General features: G+C 39.6%; 1 protein-coding gene across 1 annotated transcript in view; it reads left to right on the plus strand.

Annotated features, from left to right (window-relative positions):
• Positions 1-19,096, plus strand: part of LOC131591767 (diacylglycerol kinase iota) — a 110,439-nt gene that overhangs the window by 15,518 nt on the left and 75,825 nt on the right. The window contains exons 7-16 of the mRNA XM_058862807.1: positions 1,173-1,268; positions 3,082-3,164; positions 4,476-4,536; positions 7,612-7,725; positions 8,255-8,392; positions 9,540-9,618; positions 13,473-13,528; positions 14,394-14,456; positions 14,686-14,759; positions 16,099-16,210. Of these exons, the coding sequence (XP_058718790.1) occupies positions 1,173-1,268; positions 3,082-3,164; positions 4,476-4,536; positions 7,612-7,725; positions 8,255-8,392; positions 9,540-9,618; positions 13,473-13,528; positions 14,394-14,456; positions 14,686-14,759; positions 16,099-16,210 (876 nt within the window). The remainder of the gene's footprint in view (positions 1-1,172; positions 1,269-3,081; positions 3,165-4,475; positions 4,537-7,611; positions 7,726-8,254; positions 8,393-9,539; positions 9,619-13,472; positions 13,529-14,393; positions 14,457-14,685; positions 14,760-16,098; positions 16,211-19,096) is intronic.

The following is a 19,096-nucleotide window of genomic DNA, read 5'->3' on the forward strand; positions in this document are numbered from 1 at the left end:
AAGTTTTTTTTCCTTTTTTTCACTGAAGTGTTTAATGTATTTTTCCCCCTGGGAAATTCCATGATATTGAATTTGTTGTTAGAAGAGACAAAACTTGTATGAAAAGTTTTATTTTCTGGGTTGATTTTTTTCAAGAAACAATGTACCAGACTCCAGAAGGACCAGCACCCTAATGAAAGAGTATTCCCTTGGTATGTAAGAAACTCAGCTCACACCCTTTTTTCCACTAAGCAGAACAGTGTGTGAAACTGAGGTTGTGAAACCCATGGTGAGTGCATTGATGCAAGGCTGTGGTCTAGATGTGACCCATTGTAGAATATCTTCTTCAGGGGATCTTGTATTAAAATTGGACCACAGAGAGAGAAAGCAGTTTATTGATCTATTGGTTTATTTACCATGTGTCTTATAGAAGACCTTGTTTCCAGATCCTTTCTAGTGGATTAATTATATAGACAAACATCCTCATGGGAGAGGTGGAGGTGGACTCACCTGCATAGCCAGGGCTCTCAGACTCAAGTCCTTTATTGCATGGTGGGAGAACTGCAGACCTGAAAGATGGGAAGACCTGAAAGACCTCTGGAGATCCCAAAAAATGGAATCTCTGTCTGTTAGAGTCCAGGAGAGTGCCCTCATTACTGGGCTCTCGGGTGTCTTGCAGGGGCTAGGGAGTAGGGAGGCAAAAAGTTTTCTTAGTGATGTGTCATGTTGGATCTGTGGCATTTGTTCAAAGGTGGAAAGGCAGCAAGGCCAAGAATTTGAAAGCAGATTATTTGCAAATAAGTGCTTATGCAACTTCTCTGTTAGATGAAATTAATGGAATAAGTAACATCCCATTCTGTTTTCCTTTGGAAAAAACATCTGTATTAGTAATAACACTGCATCTGACACAGTATTTGTGTTGTGTGAATAATTGCAGGGAATAGGTCAGAAATAATCTCGAAAGAATTTTGAAATAGTTGTGTGCTACCCTGAAATGATATTTTCCCCCTCCTATTTTATTTTGTTATCTCAGCTGGATAAATTACTCTTGGCTGGGCACCACATTGACATGGCTATACTATTTCCAGTACCTGAGGTAGTTTTGTCAGAACTAGGTTGGGTCTTCTCTGTGTGCTATGCCAAAGAAACATACCTCACTTGTATTAAAGCTGTTTCTTGCCTCTGTTTCTCAGGATAACAAAGGCCGGCCTTTTGTGATAAAGCCTATCTCCTCTCCACTCATGAAGCCACTGCTGGTTTTCGTCAATCCAAAAAGTGGAGGGAATCAGGTAAGGGTATCAGCTGAGTCTGGATTGCAACATTTAAGTTTAATATCAGGGTTTCTGCAAATGAGACTATTTCTTGGCCAGTCAGATAGAATGGGCTCCGTGCCTGAAGAAGCCTGAAGACCTTCCTCAAGAAGAGGTACTTGCTGTGGAATGGCCTTTCTACTTCAGTAGTGTTGGATGGAATGGATGTTTGAGTATTTGAGTGGTTGTACTCCTATCTTCAGATTCTTGAAAGGAATCTGAAATGATTGTTTGGAGGTTTTCAGAAGATTTCATCTTGCCACAGAAAATTTAGGTTTCCAGTGAGGCTTTAGACTTAGTGCAAAAACTAAGCTTTGCTAGGAAAGACTGTTGAAATGACTGAATTTGAAATGGCATATTCCTATGGCACCTAAAAAAATCATTAGTGGTCTTGTACTGTACCACAGAGACCAAGTTTCAGTGACTAAAATGCAGCAGACTTCTTCCTTAGGATTCTTGGAATGAATACTTACCCAAGTGAATATTTTCCTGGTTCTGTCACTTTCTGAATACTGAAGAATCTCGATATTGAGTGCCTTTCGATAAACTTTTTCTATTCCTTGAAATAGAAAAGATTGGTGTAAGATACAACAGAGGCCTATAGAGCATGGAGAGTAGTATAGGCACTGCTCATTTTCTCCTCTGTAAGAATTAGGGAGGATATAAAATTGAACTGTGTAGACTGATTGAAAACAAAAGGAAAAAGCTGATTCTTCTCGCAGTCTGTAGTTCAGTGAAAAACTCCTTGCAATAGGATGTTGTAGATGCTAAATATTTACACAGATTGGAGGAGATATTTGGAAGTGAAAACTGTGAAGTCCTGTATCTCCCTCTGGTTCAAGAGTTCTATGAACTGCACACAGCTGAGACTGGAAGAATATTTACGGCAAATATCACATTTATTTTCTCTCTTCTTATAACTTTTCCTAGGTACTATGACTGCAATTCTTGGTTCTTCAGGGAAGCTGTCAGGCAGAAGAGCCATCCCTAGGAAGGGAGAGCTGTGGAAAACTTCTGATGTGTACCCTCAGGCCATGTCTGAAAGGCATTCTTTAAATTAGAGTGCAAGCTCAGCCCATAGAGTTCTTAGCTCTCTGCTGCTAGTAAGAGATCCTGTCACTTTGTGTCTGGGCAGAACGTGAAGGAAGGAATTTGAGTGGGAATATGAACCCCAGAGTTCGAGAAAACAGAAATTATACCTTTAGGTGATGGGCTGGCCACACTGCACCAAGTGAGGGACCATTAGGGCAGCTGTACAAAGTCCTTGACTCCTGCTTCATTAGATGGTAGAGGATACAATTATGAATGATCATCGTGGTGATGACAGAGGCCAGAACACTGTCATTGCTTGGACATTGGGCAGCACAGTGCTCAGTGTGATGGAGACTTTGGCTACAATCTTGTTCAACTTCTTTCTGTCATGGATAGCTGAGGGTGAGGTGGGATAACAGAGGTTTCTTCTTGTTGCAGGTGGTGAGAAGCAGGAGAACAGGTTGCTGTGGGAGATGAACCTTTGGTCTGACCCCAAATGCCTGTTCCCATGGACCATTAGTGATCTGTGTTGTTGAAATTGGTCTATATGCCTGCATGTGCACCTTGTCCTGGATTGCTATTTTACAGAGCAGTCATTTGCTATGCCACTTTCTAGTTCATCTTCTTGTTTTATGTTTGCTTTATGAAGCACAGAAAAAAAGAACAGCAGTTGAAATATAGAGAATAATGCACACTATTATTTCCAATAATCATTAAACTGCTCATAACTCCCCTGCCTTTGATTTTTCTCCCTTGCCAGGGCACCAAGGTTCTCCAAATGTTTATGTGGTATTTGAATCCACGCCAGGTCTTTGATCTCTCTCAGGAAGGGCCAAGAGATGCGTAAGTACTGGAGCCTTCATTGCTGTGCACCCTATTTCTGGTCTGGTCAGGAAAACAGGAAAAGATCTAGCTTGGCTGAATTAGTGACTGTGTGAGGTTAACATATCCAGGTTTTGGTAGCAAGGGGAATGGCTGCAGTGAGGGCTTTTGTGAGGTCAGGAGCTTCCCCTGTGTCCAGACAGAGCCAGGTCCAGATGGCTCCAAGGCTTGCTTGGCATCCCAATGCCTGACCAGTCCCTAATGAATGAGCATTCCAGTGGGGTGAGGCTGCCTCCAGACTGACACGACAGCACTGTGCAACTGTCCCTGCTCTCTGAGTAACTAACTCAGCTTAGCCAGGTGTTGAAGTGCAAGCCAAGGGAGAGAGTACCTCTCTTTAAATGGCTAATTCTTGCTGCCAAGGGCTGAGAACCATCCTTCTGTGGTATTGGTCATGGAGATATTGGCTTTACTTAACCATCTTCCCAGAACTACTTTCACGTTTTGTAAATATGCTTTGTATGTTTTTGTAAATATTTTACTGTAATAATGTAAAATCAAATACTTGCCTGTAGAAGAACAGTCAAAGTGTTTCCTATTCAAGGCACCCAAGCTTTTTACTTTCCTGCAGAAATACCTGTGCTGCTGTTCTCTCATGATGTTTAGAACCTTTAAGTTAGACATACATTTTTCAGAGCTGTGTAATAGGGAAAAGGAGGGTTAGGTCCACTGGTCACTCAGCCTTCTACATGTCAATGTCCCCCCCGTCATTAGAAAATATTTCATTATGGCTTTCTGAAGGGTGTAACTGAAGGAGCAGGACTTCAGTGGGTGCTTTTTTTGGTCTCTCCTGTTGATATTTAGATCACATATCCAGAGAAGGAACTCTATTACATATTCTTGCCTTCTGTGGTGTTAAAATACAGTCACTAGTTGAAGAAGCTGTCACATTATACAAGACTGAGATGGTAGCTCAACAAATCACGATGAAGAACATTAAATATTGTTTTCAAACCTCAGTGTTTAAATTTTTTTGCTTTAGGGTAAGAGAAAAAAGAAAGATTTTGACCTCCCTAGAGGGAATATGAAAATCTGGGAAGATGCTAAACTGATCAAACACTTGTCAGGAGGTGCTGCCTAACATGGAAGAAGGCCCCATTTCACATCCTATTGGTTTTACATTTCCAACTCCACTCATATTCTTAGTAATGAATATTTGAAAATGCAGTATGTGGTGGTTACACTGTCACTCAGAAAAATGCATTAAAAATGTCTGCATTACTCTTCTTACATTTTTCCCCTTTTTTCCCCCCCTTTTCCCTCCCTGTGCAGGCTGGAGCTGTACAGAAAGGTGCCAAACCTGAGGATCCTGGCATGCGGTGGGGATGGGACGGTAGGTGGCAGGGACCTGGCAGTCCAATGGTCTTTGGCCAAGTAATTAAACTCCTCGTGGTGGGGGGTTTCCCACCTTACACTGCCTGCAGAGGCACGGAAAGATAACACACCTTGTACTTGTGAAATCTAATATCTGTTTTTCAATTTTCTGTGTAGCTTGGCCTGTGTAGATATGGGGCAGATTCTCATGTCCAAAGCTGTCTTCCCTTTATGCATAAAGATTTTGTACAGCTTAAAAGAGAGAAAGACTAATTTTGCTGGTCTCCTCTCACTTATTTACATTATATCTGAGGCTCTAGAAGGTTAAGTTAGTGTCTGGCAGCCATTACATCTTAATTTCTGCTTCCTCCTGCTAGATCCTGGCAGATCCAGGTTCAGTACTTTTCTTTATGGCAGAGTTTCTGTGTTCTTGGGTAAGTGAATGGGGTCAAACCTTTAAAGGATTTGGACACCTTCATTTGGAGAAAAACTCTGCAGCTCAGGGTCTAAAGGTCATGAGGAGTAATGGAGTTATTACAACTGCATTCTCTTTACAGTACTTGAAAATATTTTAAATCTCAGTCTATGCCACTGAGTGCTAAATGCAGTTGAAAAACTTACCTTTAATTTCTAGGGGGCTCAGTTCCCCAGCATGGATGTGATGGCAATTTTAACAGTAAGTATGGTAAGGAAAATGCTTTACTATTAACAAATAGCAGTGATTGAACAGAGCATATCTATGTAGATATTTAGGGCATGGAAAGGCAGTTGGTTTATTTTGTAGACAGCTGAATCCCCTCTCAATTCGTCTCTGCTTGAATTTCTGGGGGAATTTTTTCAGCTTCTGTGGGTTCTTTTAAAACCCCAGCAGCAGGGTTATTAATATCAATGCTTCCCCTGCAAGGCTGCAAAAATGAATCAGTGATAAGACTACTGCATTACTAGTACATGGGAAAGTAAGACGTGACTGCTAGTGAATGATGAGCTTTTCTTAAGAAACATGAAAGACAGTCCTTTAGCAGGAGGAGGCATCAGCTGAAAAAAGTGTTTCCATCTGTTTTCTTTCCCATCTGAGGAAGAAGGAAAAAAATTAATCATGACGATACTAAAAGAGAAAAGAATATAACTACATTGAGTCGGACCATCCTGTTTCCCTTTGCTGAACTGTGCGAGCGAGAGGTGGCAGCACCTTCTCATTAGTATGAGCAGCACTCCACTATTACCTTTGCTGCTGCTCAGTTTGAAACAAATTAATATCCAGTTATTCCCAAAGCCATTACATCCAGAAATGAAAAATCTGGCTGAAATGGACTTAATGAATATGCAATGAGACCAGATGTTACCTCTCATTATTGAGGTGAATCAGAACTTCTTATAACTTTTCCATTGTCACTGCTTGCTGTTACTTCCTGGGGCAGAAGTGGAAAGCTTTGCTTTCAAAGCAGTCAGAAGCATTCTGGAAATGGTAGCCTGTGCCATTCTGGATTGTGCAACTAATGTACAAGGTTTAGGAGTGACCTCAAGTTAAATAGCAATGTTGTGCTTATAAATTAGTAATTTGAAGTTTCTGTTCATCAGCTAAAAGTATTTACAAAGTGGTGGATATTGTGATACCTGTAGCAGTGGATGCTGAAGTACAGATGTGTGGATTAAGTCAGTGGCAATGGCAATGACCAACTTCTTTAAGAAATCCTGGCCCTACTGATGTTATCTTGACTTTTTATTCTGTCTCCTGTTATCAGTGAAGAAGTATAGATATTTTGAAAGAGAGAGGATTACTTACCTCTGAAAATCCCTTTAAAAGACCTCAATAATTTTGGTGACATCCAAGGTCATGAGAGCTGTAAGTACTTGAGATGGCTGTTGTCAGAGAATGAAATTTAATAGGGGATCACATCCCAGATGAATGCTTTAATAATTGGACAATTGGTTATGATAAATAGCTGTCTGATAAATGCCATTTGTGAAAAATTAAATTTATTTTTGAAGATACTTGGAGAAAGAAAAACCACAGAATAGTAAATAGTGTGGTGGTTTCCATATTTATCAGGCCATGCCTCTGCAGTCCTTCAAACTCCAGCTATTTTTCCTGATGGCCATGTTATGCTGGGTGCCTTTTGTGAAGCTCCAGTGCTATCCTGGTTTGGATTGAGAGAATATTTGAAACCACAGTAATATTAGTTGGGGCAAGACAAATTTAGTCCAGCTGTAGTCAGGATTTTGGTCTTCTGTCCTGTTTAAAAGCTCACATTTGCAGTAGAAACTGCATCTTTGAAAACTGGAAACAGGAAAAAAACTTCTGTTAATTTTTATTAATTCTTTATCTAAAAATTCAGCACAGGTTCTTCACCTTTTTTTTTTTTTTTTTTTTTTTTTTTTTTTAAAGTGAGAAGTTGTTTAAGAAAGAATCCTTTGTTTCTGCACAAGAATTTCAGTCACCAAAAATTTGATAACATCTTTAGCAACAATTCTTTCTCCCCTTTGAAAATTACCATTTAATGAAAACAAAATAATTTACAGTAATTTGTTCCTTCTGGCTAGATTTCTATTTGTAAGCTTTATATAGTCCAGAAGAAAGATAGAAGAGATACTCTCTGAAATAACTAATAGCTTAGGATACAAAACAGACAAATTCATTGTTCTAATCCAAAGCCTCCAACCCTGAGCCTTAGTCTGTTTTTTAGTCTAGTATTTTATTATTTTATTGGATATGTATGTGTAGATGTGTATGTGTATCTGTATACTGTATATCTATAGATATAATGCCTTGTACTGAGTGAAATAATTCAGCACTCAGGTCTCTGGGAAAGGGAGACTTGTGAGAAAGTTCATGCTTGGCAGGATAAGTTCTGAGACACCATGCTGTCTTAACGTGTCTCTCATTTTCTTTCATAGCTGTTTGTCAAAGGTTGAGTTTCTTTCAACATAATGGTAATTTAAAAAATAAAATTACCCTGAATTGTCCATATTATTCTTCATTCATTTTTAAATTTCTTTTACTTGATCTTCTCTGTGAAAAAGAATATGATATGATCAAAATATGTCTTTTTCCCTTTAATACTCCTGACAGTTCTCTTAATTTCCCTTTTTATAGGTGGGCTGGATCCTGTCCATCCTCGATGAGCTGCAACTCAGCCCCCCACCTCCTGTGGCTGTCCTTCCACTTGGCACGGGGAATGACCTTGCCCGCACCCTCAACTGGGGGGGGGTAAGGACTGGCTGGGGTACCCTTACATGGGGGTTCTCAGCTTGCTGCTCATGTTTAGTTGTGTGGGGTGGAGCTTCCTTTTGGCTAAAAGAGCAGGCAGGGCTGTGTCTAAAGTCTGCTTCACTCTGGCAGAACAGTTTGCTTCAATTTGCAGTCTGAGATTTTGAATTACTAATGATGTTGCAATAAAAGTATGCATAGATGTATATGATATTTCAGGCCAAGTAACAAGAACAGTAAACAGGCTTCTAATTTAGGCATAATTTAAAGTTTCTCTTTGTTTATCCCTTACTACAGCACTGGATTTATTCCAGGAAAGGCAAATATACTTAGAATTCCTCTCCTTATGGCCTTACCTTGCCTGCCCTAGACTTGTGCACCTCAATAGTAGCTTGTTAAAATGCTTGATCAAATGTTTATCGAGGGTCTCAGGCATGTTGGGAAAGGAGGAAAGTCTGTCAGGTGATTGGTGAGTAACTTGATTTGTTTTCACCATCCATGGCTGATACTCTGGTCACTCTGCTGTCAGGGTTACACAGATGAGCCGGTGTCGAAGATCCTGTGCCATGTAGAAGATGGGACCATTGTCCAGCTGGACCGCTGGAATCTTCAGGTTGAGCGCAACCCTGATTTGCCTCAGGACGAGCTGGAGGATGGGGCACGTAAGGTTAGAGCCTGCTTTTTGCCATGGAAACTATAGAATGCTTATGAACCACTTTGGGTTACAGTTTAAGCAGTGTGGGTGGGGAGTTCTGCAACTTTTTAATTTTCTATTTGCATCTCTCCCTTTGATTCTTTTCATGTTTCAGTGATTCTAGAGTTGTGTGAAAGGCATTTATTTGTTTGAAACATCCCTGGCATTGAACATTTATGTCAAAGATTCAATCCTGGAAAAAAATCTCTAGCATTTTATCAGAAAGGTCATGGTTGTTTTTCTCTAGTTGCAGGAAGAGAAACCCTGCCTCTGTTATCCATTCCCCAATTAGACAAATCTAAAAACAGAATGTAAAATTTTATTCTTTAGGATTTTTCTAATGGGTACCTGCTGTTTCCTGCTTTACAGGAAGGTATAGTGTACTTTTGTATTTAACTTCTTCATATGTGGATCTCCATGTAATCTCTACTAGTGTATCTTGGTGGTTGAAGAATGGGAAAATTTTTGTGAGGGAATCACATAGTAATGTATCATTTGGTATGGAGATGTCGAAAATACTACAAAATTTAAAACCCTCCCTGTTCTGTGAACCATTTTTCTCTTCTCAGTTATAATTTCCAGTTTATCTACTGGATGTTACAGTTGCCTCTCTACAGCCCTGCTGGATGTGTGAAACAATGAAGAGGCCAGATGAATGCTTGCCTGCCTCATGCATCCTCAATAGGATTAGGGCTTCTTCTCTGGGACTTGGATTGCTCCTGGTTATATATGAAGCGAGAAGAACACAGCTGGAGTTTCATTTGCCATGCTGAGCTCGAAGAGCCAGCAAAATCTTTGAAAACCTGATACGTTAAGTGGCTCAGCCTTATGGGAAATCTAAATGACAACATAAGGAACCCTCTGATGTGTTAACAAAGACACATATACGATCATAAAGTGCTATAGGTCTATTTGTGTTCTTCAGGCTCTTGGATCTGATCATTTTCCACAAGCCATTACTAACCTTCAGGGCAACCTTTCGCTTACATTTCCCTGATATGTTCCATTTTGTTCTTAGTAGGCTTTCATGATGAGCCAAGTTTAAATAGTTAAACCCTGGCGTGTGGAGAAATGTTCAATTCATGTTGTTTTTATGTCTCTTTTTATTATCTAATTACAGCTTCCCCTCAATGTCTTCAATAATTACTTCAGTCTTGGATTTGATGCACATGTTACGCTGGAGTTCCATGAATCCAGAGGTAATAGGAACTTTTTATTTCCATAGCCTTGTGGATGGGCGGTTACTTTCTTAATTAGAAATAGAGTTGGATTTAACGTCTTGCTCTTATCATTCAGAAGTAAAGCTGGAACATAAAACCTTAAGATACATACAAAAAGAAAAAGTGATTGTATCATGAGTTTCCAAAGGACTTCATGATTAAGAAGTGAAAAAAATTACTAAGAAGACTGTAATGTACTTTAGAGGTTCCAAAGTATTAGATCTTGCAAAGGAGATGATAGGTGACTTGCAAAGGAGTCAGGTGTGAGTGTGGAAATGGAGGAAAGAGAGGAGCCATGAGACTGGAAGTGGCAGGAATATAACTGTGCTTTCAAGCTGAACAGCTGTTACCTATGGATCAGTATTCCATAATGTCCCTGGACTTGGTACAGACCCAGACTGTCTCTCTGCAAGTTAAGAGGTTTAATGTCAGGAATTTGAGCAGTTGTGGCACCTTGTCTTTCCCCTTGCCAGTGGCAGTTATGACACCCTGTACAGACTGACCTGTGACTTAAGGGCTGATATGGACAGCTTTGCACTGATATGAATGGCTCTATTTATATGGTTTAGGGAGGTGTGCTTGTAGAAACAAACCTTGTCCAAGTGTCTGCCTTTGGCTTTTGGGCATTCCATTGCACAGGTATTTTTTCTGAAGCACAGCCTTCCTTATATTCACTGTCATACTATTAAGGTGTCATTTCAAGATGAAAAGATAGCACTTTAATGCCAAGCTAAATAAAGAGCAGGATACATGATGGAATGAGCTAATGCATATTTTATGATGTTTAAGACTGCTTCAAGCTTTAGGAATAATAATGAGGGGCCACAAAAGGGCACAGGAATGAAATTATGACAGCTGTATGCATTTTTTTTATGAGTGCATATCACTCTGCATTGCTAATGTGACTGTGAATATACTGTATAGATTAAATGCATGGCTACTTTCTCATTTAATGGAGGCATTACTTAATAATGAAGTTATGGAGCCCTATAAAGAATGAATGTTATTCCAGACATGCCAGTGTTTTAAAAATTTACATGGGTGAAAAAGCACTTGGCAGAGCAAGCTGTGTGTCTGAGTATGCATGGCCAGGAGAGCTTCTTGCAGCACAAGTCTGCACTGCTGGTGTCATCCTTGTCTTCTCAAATGCTAAAATAGATGAAGTGGATTCTATGTATTTTACAGGAGGAAAGTTTATAGCCTTGGAGGTGTTGCTGATGTGGGGGTTGTATTCTTTTTCATGTGGAATTTTCCTGGGGAAGAAAAGGTTCCTGGGAGCACTTATTATAGTCTTTCAATACTTGAAGGGGATTTATAAGAAAAATAGGTCCTGTTTCAATAGGACAATGGACATTGGTTTTAAGCAAAATGAGTGTAAATTTGGACTAGATATGAGGAAGAAATCTTTAACTATGAGGATGGTAAAACACTGTCACAGGTTTCCCAGACAGGTGGTAGATGCCCCATCCCTGGAAATGTTCAAAATTGGGTTGAATGAGGCTCTGAGAAATCTGATCTAGGTGAAGATGTCCCTGCCTATTGCAAGGGGTTGGACTAGATGGACTTTAAGGGCTCCTTCCAACCCAAGGTATCCCTGGCTCACTGAGTTAAGCAAAGCAGAGCAGACTATGATCTTATTTAGCACTTAATGACAATCCAGAGAAATTCTTAGCAGCAGTAGCAAAATGTAAAGTACTTTCATAGCTATAGCATTTGTGCTCTTGAAGTAAGTGGCTGTATGCATTTGCTTATGTGGAACAATTTAATCACATGTAGTATTAAAACAAATGAATAACATGCCTGCAAACCAAAATAAGATAAATTGATATGTACTCTCAGCCTAGCAGGACACTTTCTGCAGTAGAGATTGGTCAGCTGTTATATTTAGAATAAGCAGTGATTGCAGTGTCTCAGAGGAACCTACATATTAATGTGGCCTTTTCCATGGCAACCTCTACACTTTTCTTGTGACTAATCAGATTGAGACTTGAGGGTTGGATTCAAGGCTAATGCATTTAGCTCTGCTTCTTTAGGAAGTGTTTTGGGTAGTGGCTCTTTCCAGCTTCCTCCATTGGTATCCTTATGCTTTGGTAGAGCATGGAAGATGCAATTTACTTTATCCCTGCTGACGTGCTGTTTGGTCCCTCAGCTGTGCAGGACTGCTCATTTGCACAAAACCTGCCACTGCACACAGAGAGTTGAATACATTCTATTTTCTACTTTCTTGATGGTTTAGGAATGGTGAGGATGGAGTGAGCCTTGGATATGCACTCAATAATTTACTTCACAATCAAAGTTACACTCTAATCAACTTAAGGCTCTGTATTAAATCACAGAGTCCTTCCTCCCTACCCGTGCTCATCTGTGTTGGCAGAAGTAGGACCAGTAGGTTGAGGGAGTATTTGTCATTAGATCCATGTAAGGCCCAGTGCTGTGGTGTCTGCTGTCTGAAACCATTGGGGATATTCACATGAGAGAATGCGCAGCACAGGCACCAAGCCTTCAGAAGCCTTCTGCTGCTTGGCATGGGGTGTTGAGACTCTTTGAAAAGAGCTGTGAGCTCAATATGTGAGATGAGATTGACTTATGAAATTAAATTAATTGTTTGAAGTAGAAGTGGCCCTGACTGAGCTTGAATCACCTGTGACACAGCAGCAGATACATTAACTGAGCCAACAAGCAGATCAGAAACCTTAAGCAGCTCATTCTTACAAAATGGAGCCTTATTGTGTGAGATGCAGTGACTTTCAAGAGAACTAGAAGTATTGTTTTAAGTGGTCATTTGAGAGGTAATTTGGATGTGTCCACACTAATGTGATGCTTTAGCCAGAAGGACTGCCTTGGTAGTTTGATGTTTTCACTAGAGCATCAATGAACCAGCGTGAGTAGCTGGCACTGAGTGGAGGGTCAGAAGGGCTGCTTCCTGAATCTCTAGATGCCACAAAAGGAAAGCAGTTTCCAAGAAGGCTCAAGAATGAGCTGTATTCTGGGAAATGTGCCTTATATTGGGAGATAAAGGGAACTCCATTTAGCTTATTGGAAAGAAGGTTCAGAGGCTATTTAATCACTGCCTATATGTATTTACTCAAGGAGAAGATATCTGATAGTTGAAGGCTCTTTAATCTGACAGAGAAGCATAACAAGATTTAGCAGCTGGCTGTTGAAGACTGAAAATTTCAAGATTGGAAATGGCCACATTTACATTAACCGTGAGAATAATTAACCGTTTGATGTACATTAGTACTAGACTTAAAATTCTCCATTGCTTGGAGTCTAATCAAAATTAAATGACTTTCTAAATAGGTTTTAGAGTAACTAATTTTTTTTTCCTGCAGAGATCTTTGGGTAGAAATGTCTATTCCTTAGTAACTCTTTAACACATCAGAATTTAGGGGCTGTTTAGTCTTATAATTTGTTAATGCTTTACTCCTGGTTCAAAGCATGGGTTATTGTTTCATAAATTTCTAGTAATTCTTACAGATTTGTTCTCCATTGTTAGAAACAGAAGTCTTACGAATTCTATTGAGGGATCATAAGATGAATAATCTGAGAAGTGTTAAATTAACTGATTGAATTCTTGTTACCTCTTTGCTCCTGTTGCCCTCTATTTCCACTCTCTATGAGAAAAGGGAAGGATTCAATATGAATGTTTGAAATCTGATAGCAGAGAAAGGCACAGATGGGGGACTCACACATGGAAAACATATTTATGTTAATATTTTCGATGAGTGATACACTGAAAGCACTGTAGTGCTGGCAGGGAATGTGAAGGTATAATGAAGTCTACTTGTTTAATTAGAGTGTTCATACTTTTATTTTTCATCCTTTCACAGAAGCAAATCCAGAGAAATTCAACAGCCGATTTAGAAATAAAATGTTTTATGCAGGGGTAAGTACAGATTCGTCTTACAGAATGATGTTAACTTAGTTGCTTGAATGTCTTCTTAATTACCTTCCTCCTCACTTTCTCACATCAGGAGCTTATGCCAGTTCATTTTGCCTGTTCCAACTTCAAGTGCACACATGCTGTTTCTGGCAGTGCCACACACAGGTGTCTGTAGAAAAGAGCCTGTGGTACTGTTATTATACAGAGCTGGCAGGTGAGAAAAGTACACACCTTTGACACAGTCCTGGTCATATCTTGGTCCCTCTGCTTCTGGCTCATAAGCTTCTCAAGGCACTGCTCCGCTTCTCTCAGGGTTTAGGATCTGCATTGACACTGACTTTCCTAGAAGAATTCCCAAAGTTTTGGCCTGTATCTTTGTAGCTTTGAGGAACAGTCTCGGATGTAGGATCATAGAGAGTGCAGGAGTGATATTTGGAGTGATTAATGATGGGTGAATATACACATATAAATATCCACTTGTGCATTCAGGAGGCAAATGAACAACACTTTATTCTAAAGCCATTAAGAGCAAACATCAGTTTGATAATAAATGACATATAATGTATTTCTGGATGGTGACACCCACTGTACCCATGTGCCTTGAAAATGGAAACAAATACGTGAGCAAGACTTTGTGCTTCATGGTCCAGGATACCATTGCACTTGGGTGTCCAAGGATTTTTTTTTCAGTTAAGCTCCAAAAAGAAGAAATATCACAATTTAAAACAATGAAATCAAGTCACATTTTCTGGGAGAGTAAGTTTAACCAAAGGATGTCATTTTGGTAATTAGCCCTGTGGAGGGATAAGAACTTGGGAGAAAAAAAGAGAGGAAGTGTTGCTAATTCCTGCACTTATTTCTGTTGCAGGCAGCCTTTACAGACTTTCTGCAAAGAAGCTCAAGAGATTTATCCAAGCATGTTAAAGTTGTGGTAAGTATAAGAAATTGTGTCGTAGTATTGTGGGAAGGGGGTGGAGGTGGAGGTTTGGAGAGAGAGTGAGGTGAGAGTTTAATGGCTCTGTTACTTTTCAGTTTTGAGCATGACATTGGCAACACATTCCAAGGAAAGTCTTGGGAAAGTTGCTACAAAGCAGCAACACTTCTCTTGTCTGTGGCTCCATTCAGCAATTTCTCTGTGCTCTGTCACTTTGGCTTTGTAGTGTGATGGTACAGACCTGACTCCAAAGATCCAGGAGCTGAAGTTCCAGTGTATAGTGTTTTTAAACATACCCAGGTAAGCTCAAGACAGACTTTTGACGTTATACAAGAAAAATAACAATAGATTTCAAAAGGCACCCACTAGTTGTCCTAGGCTGGGTGAATGTGCAGGAAGCATTTTGGTTCTGGGCTACCTTGTTGAGAGCTGGCTGCTTATAATGCTGTTAATGATTTATGCAGAATGGCATCAGAGTTTAGGGTGCAGCAAAACTGGTCTTTAAAAAGTTGAATATCCTAAGACAGTAGAAATGCTTAACAAACAAACTTTGAAAAGCTGTACATCTAACCTGCAAACAAGTTAGTAAGAGACAGCTACATGGTCTTTTGCTTAATTAGAATCAAAGTGTGAAAAAGAGGAAAGGGGCAGGAGGGGACAGAAATGGAGAGAGGGGAAGGATAAATATTTTACCAGTAAAGGAATATGAGACTGCTGAAAGAAGTCATAGTTTTTAACATGTTACAAGGTGTCCTTAATAAAAATATAAAAACATATAATAAAAATACAACTGAATTATCAAAAGATGTTAATCTCTGGCTCTCTAGGACAGTAGTCTCCAAACTTAATTTGATTGTACATTTCTGTCAGTAAAAAGCTTTTAAACACCACCCCAATATATTTATAAATCATATACATGTACCTCTATACTATTACAAGCAATACAAACCATACACAAATATGAATTAAGAACGAATGTCATAAAGATGAGACAAGCACTTATTTTAATGTTTGCTTTCTTATTGAAGGTAAAAATAATTTTTTTCTTCATGCACTCTAATTGTCTTCTCAGTTGTGGATTTTTCTTGCATGCCCCACTTTGGAGACTATTGCTTTAGACAACCTCCTACTTTGCTCCACAGGCAGTCCCAAATACTTCATCTTTTGAGTTAAGCTTCTACTTGGTGTCACCTCTCCAAAGTTCCCACCTCTATCACTTTTAGATCACTTTCACTTCTATTCTTTGATGGTGGAAAAGAGAGATGCCACAGCTGTATCTGCTCTTGCTTCTTATGTCTTCCAGCCTCCTCAAACTATGCTGCATTTTGCATTCCTTGTGCTGTTAGAAATGCTGAGCTAGCAGGGAGAGAGGAAAGAGGGCCAAAACAGCTTTATGGCACAACAGCTCACCAGCAGGAATCAAAGCAAATAGGGAGGAAAGAGCACTGCTGCTCTATGACCTATTTCCTAGTGTTTCCCCATTTTCCTCTCAGAGAGGAACCTGATAAAGTTTATGGTGAATGTATCTGAGAGTGTTGTATCAGCTTGGGAACAAAAAGAGCAGGCAAAAAGGCTACTAGTCAGGACCCATCAGGGCAAGCTGCTTTCTCCAGCTTGCTCTCCAAACCTCTCTCTGTAGGTACTGTGCTGGCACAATGCCCTGGGGGAACCCTGGTGATCATAGAGACTTTGAGCCCCAGCGTCATGACGATGGCTACATTGAAGTCATTGGGTTCACCATGGCCTCGCTGGTGAGTACATGGGGGTGCTGCCAGGCCGGGTGAACTCCATGGGCAGCACTGCAGACTGCAAAATATTCCCTGTTACTGAAAAGCAAATGCGCTTCCCCATAGTCAGATAAGGCCAAAGCATGCTCTGCTGTTAAATGGCAGGGTCCAATTGTTATTTTAAGAGAAATGCTATTTAATGTTATTTAATAATAAAAAGTATTGCTTGCAAAATATGGCTGATTTGCATGTGCAGTGTTCTCAAGTCAAATGGAAAGATTATGACAGTATGAACAGTATGATAAGAGCATGAATTCATGATTTTGCTGTGGGCATGCTCTATGATCAAATAAACACACGCTTTTCTTTTTAACTCTTGTATATTTCAATCTATGGCATTAAAGTCTATTTTTAGGTATAGCTGGTATATAAATATGAAATATTATATGAAGTTTTATGCACATACAGGTTCCATATGCTCACCAAAAATCTTGAGGAACTTTAGAAATGGCCGTAGAAAACTTTATTAGTATTCTTTTCCTGAATTATATCTCTCCTCTTTATTCTGCTAGGAAAAGGAAATTCAGCCAATGATTTTAATTTGTCAGTGCACTTTCTTTCAATGCTGTTCTTAAAGTGAACTAAAACTGAGCTACTATAAAAGCAATTTCTCTGTAAATACCTGTTTGTGTCCTGCTGTGACAGTGGTCAAACACTGTGACAGCGTCTTCAGGGGGTGGTTAAATGAAGCCAGAGCTGACAATTATCCCCATGCTACCTAAGGCACTGCGGCTTGGACTTAGTGTGGCCAGAAAAAAGCCCATAACTGGACTTCCTGGCAAGTTTTTATAGCTCACACATAGTTCCATACCCACAGGCCTTTGTCATTGCTGTCTCATGTAAGCTAGTTTAAAACATAGATAAGCCTGTTTTAGCTAAACTCTCTTGTTGTGTGACCTGCCCTCAGTCCGTATCACTTTCAGTAAATGCCCACGATAATGGGTATTTGTTTCCTCAAAGAGAAACTCAAGCAAGTCTAATCTTCAAAGAAAGCAAAAGGCAGTCTTGGTCAATCTCTCCTTTAAAAGTTTGTCTGTGTTAAGGATACTTTCCTGGCATTTTTTCTTTTTAATTTATTTTATTTTTTTTCTGATGGGCCTAGTCCATTTCACAGAATGATTGGGTTGGAAGAAACATTCAGATCATCAAGACCAACCTAGCCCTAACACCTCAACTAAACCATGGCACTGAGTGCCATATCCAGTCTTTTTTTAAACACATCCAGTGATGGTGACTCCATCACCTCCCCAGGCAGACCATTCCTAGACTTTATCACCCTTTCTGTAAAAAAAATAATTCCTAATATCCAAACTATATTTCCCTTGGTGCACCTTGAGACTGTGTCCTCTTGTTCTATCAGTTGCTGCCTGGAGAAAGAGACTGACCCCACCTGACTACAGCCACCTCTCAGGAGGTTGTAGAGAGTGATAAGGTCACCTCTGAGTCTCCTTTTCTCCAGGCTGAACAACCTCAGCTCCCTCAGCCGTTCCTCACAGGGCTCGTGTCCCGAGCCTCTCACCAGCCTCGTTGCCTCCTCTGGACGCGCTCAAGCGTTTCAGCGTCCTTCCCAAACTGAGGGGCCAGAACTGGACACAGTATTAGCCTAGTAGATGTGGTGGAATTGGAATAAATGTGAAGAGTTTAGGGCATGTTTTTGAAAATGCTGTCAAAATTCTCTTTAACATGTAGAAACTGACAGTTTCCAGTCAGAAGAGGTTTTTTTTTTTTGTGTTTGCCACAAACACAGTTCTAGTCAATAGAAGTGTCTAGACAGATCTCAAAAGCTGCCAACAATTTCACTTGGGGTTGAATTTAAGTAGGGCCTTTGAGCTGCAGTTTCTCCTTAAAGAAAGTCTAGTTGACAACTGAGGGTCTACAGGTGTACTTTGGTTGTGATGCTGAAGAATGATTGTAACCCTAGACTGTATTGATAAAATCCTAACTTGCCTTGTATGTCTCTCAGATGTGCTTGTTGTACCTAAGTGGGTCTGCGAAACCAAGGAAAAGAACTTTATAAAAAGCATTACAATATTACTGATCGTATTGTCAATTGATCTATAATTTTAAGTGCACAGGCCTTGACTTGTGTTTAGGCTATTCTCTGTAAGCATTGCAGTAATATGAGAATTTTTTTCTGCATCTGAGAGATGAGAGTTAATTGTCACATAATAGTAATAGTCATTAAAAAAACTACATTTCTGCCCAAACGTGTCTGTCTAGAAACTGAAGGATCTGCTCATTGTCTTCCTTGCTTAATTTCTTTGAAATGAATTCTTAAACATGCTTTTTAATTGTTTTAACAAGGTTCTTCTGCTTGCTCTTTTCAGCCTGTCTAATGTTGAGGTTGACTTGATGTGTAAGCTTTCATAATAAAAAATTTAAATTTATCTAATTTACATTAAGGACTATTCTGTTCAGGAAGGGGAAATAATTTTTCTGCCTCGCAGATGTATCTAATTAAGGATGTTGTTTTAAAGAGCAAATAATTATTAGCATTCCTGTTATTGTAAAAACAAACCAACCAAAACAAATTGAAAACTTTAAGAATGAACACAGTTATTAATCTGTGTATGCACATGTGTGTATATATAGATGATGAATCCTCTAATGCATGTGGCTAGATATCTGCTTGTTGCTCACCACTCCTCTTTAGGAAATTTTAAGTATTGCTTTGCAGTTTTGAGGTGAAAACACTTTCATTGTGCTCTTTTAGAATAGCTTAGGTGTGGATCACTGTGTAATGGATGCTGTCAGCAAAGCGGCATTTTGGATTTGTTAATTGCCTCAGCTATCTCTGTTCTGAGGTATCTTTTCTTTTCCCTGCTTGGTGTGGTGTTTGTTTGTGGTTTT

The sequence above is a fragment of the Poecile atricapillus genome, chromosome W (genome assembly GCF_030490865.1).
Source record: "Poecile atricapillus isolate bPoeAtr1 chromosome W, bPoeAtr1.hap1, whole genome shotgun sequence".
NCBI lineage: Eukaryota > Metazoa > Chordata > Aves > Passeriformes > Paridae > Poecile > Poecile atricapillus.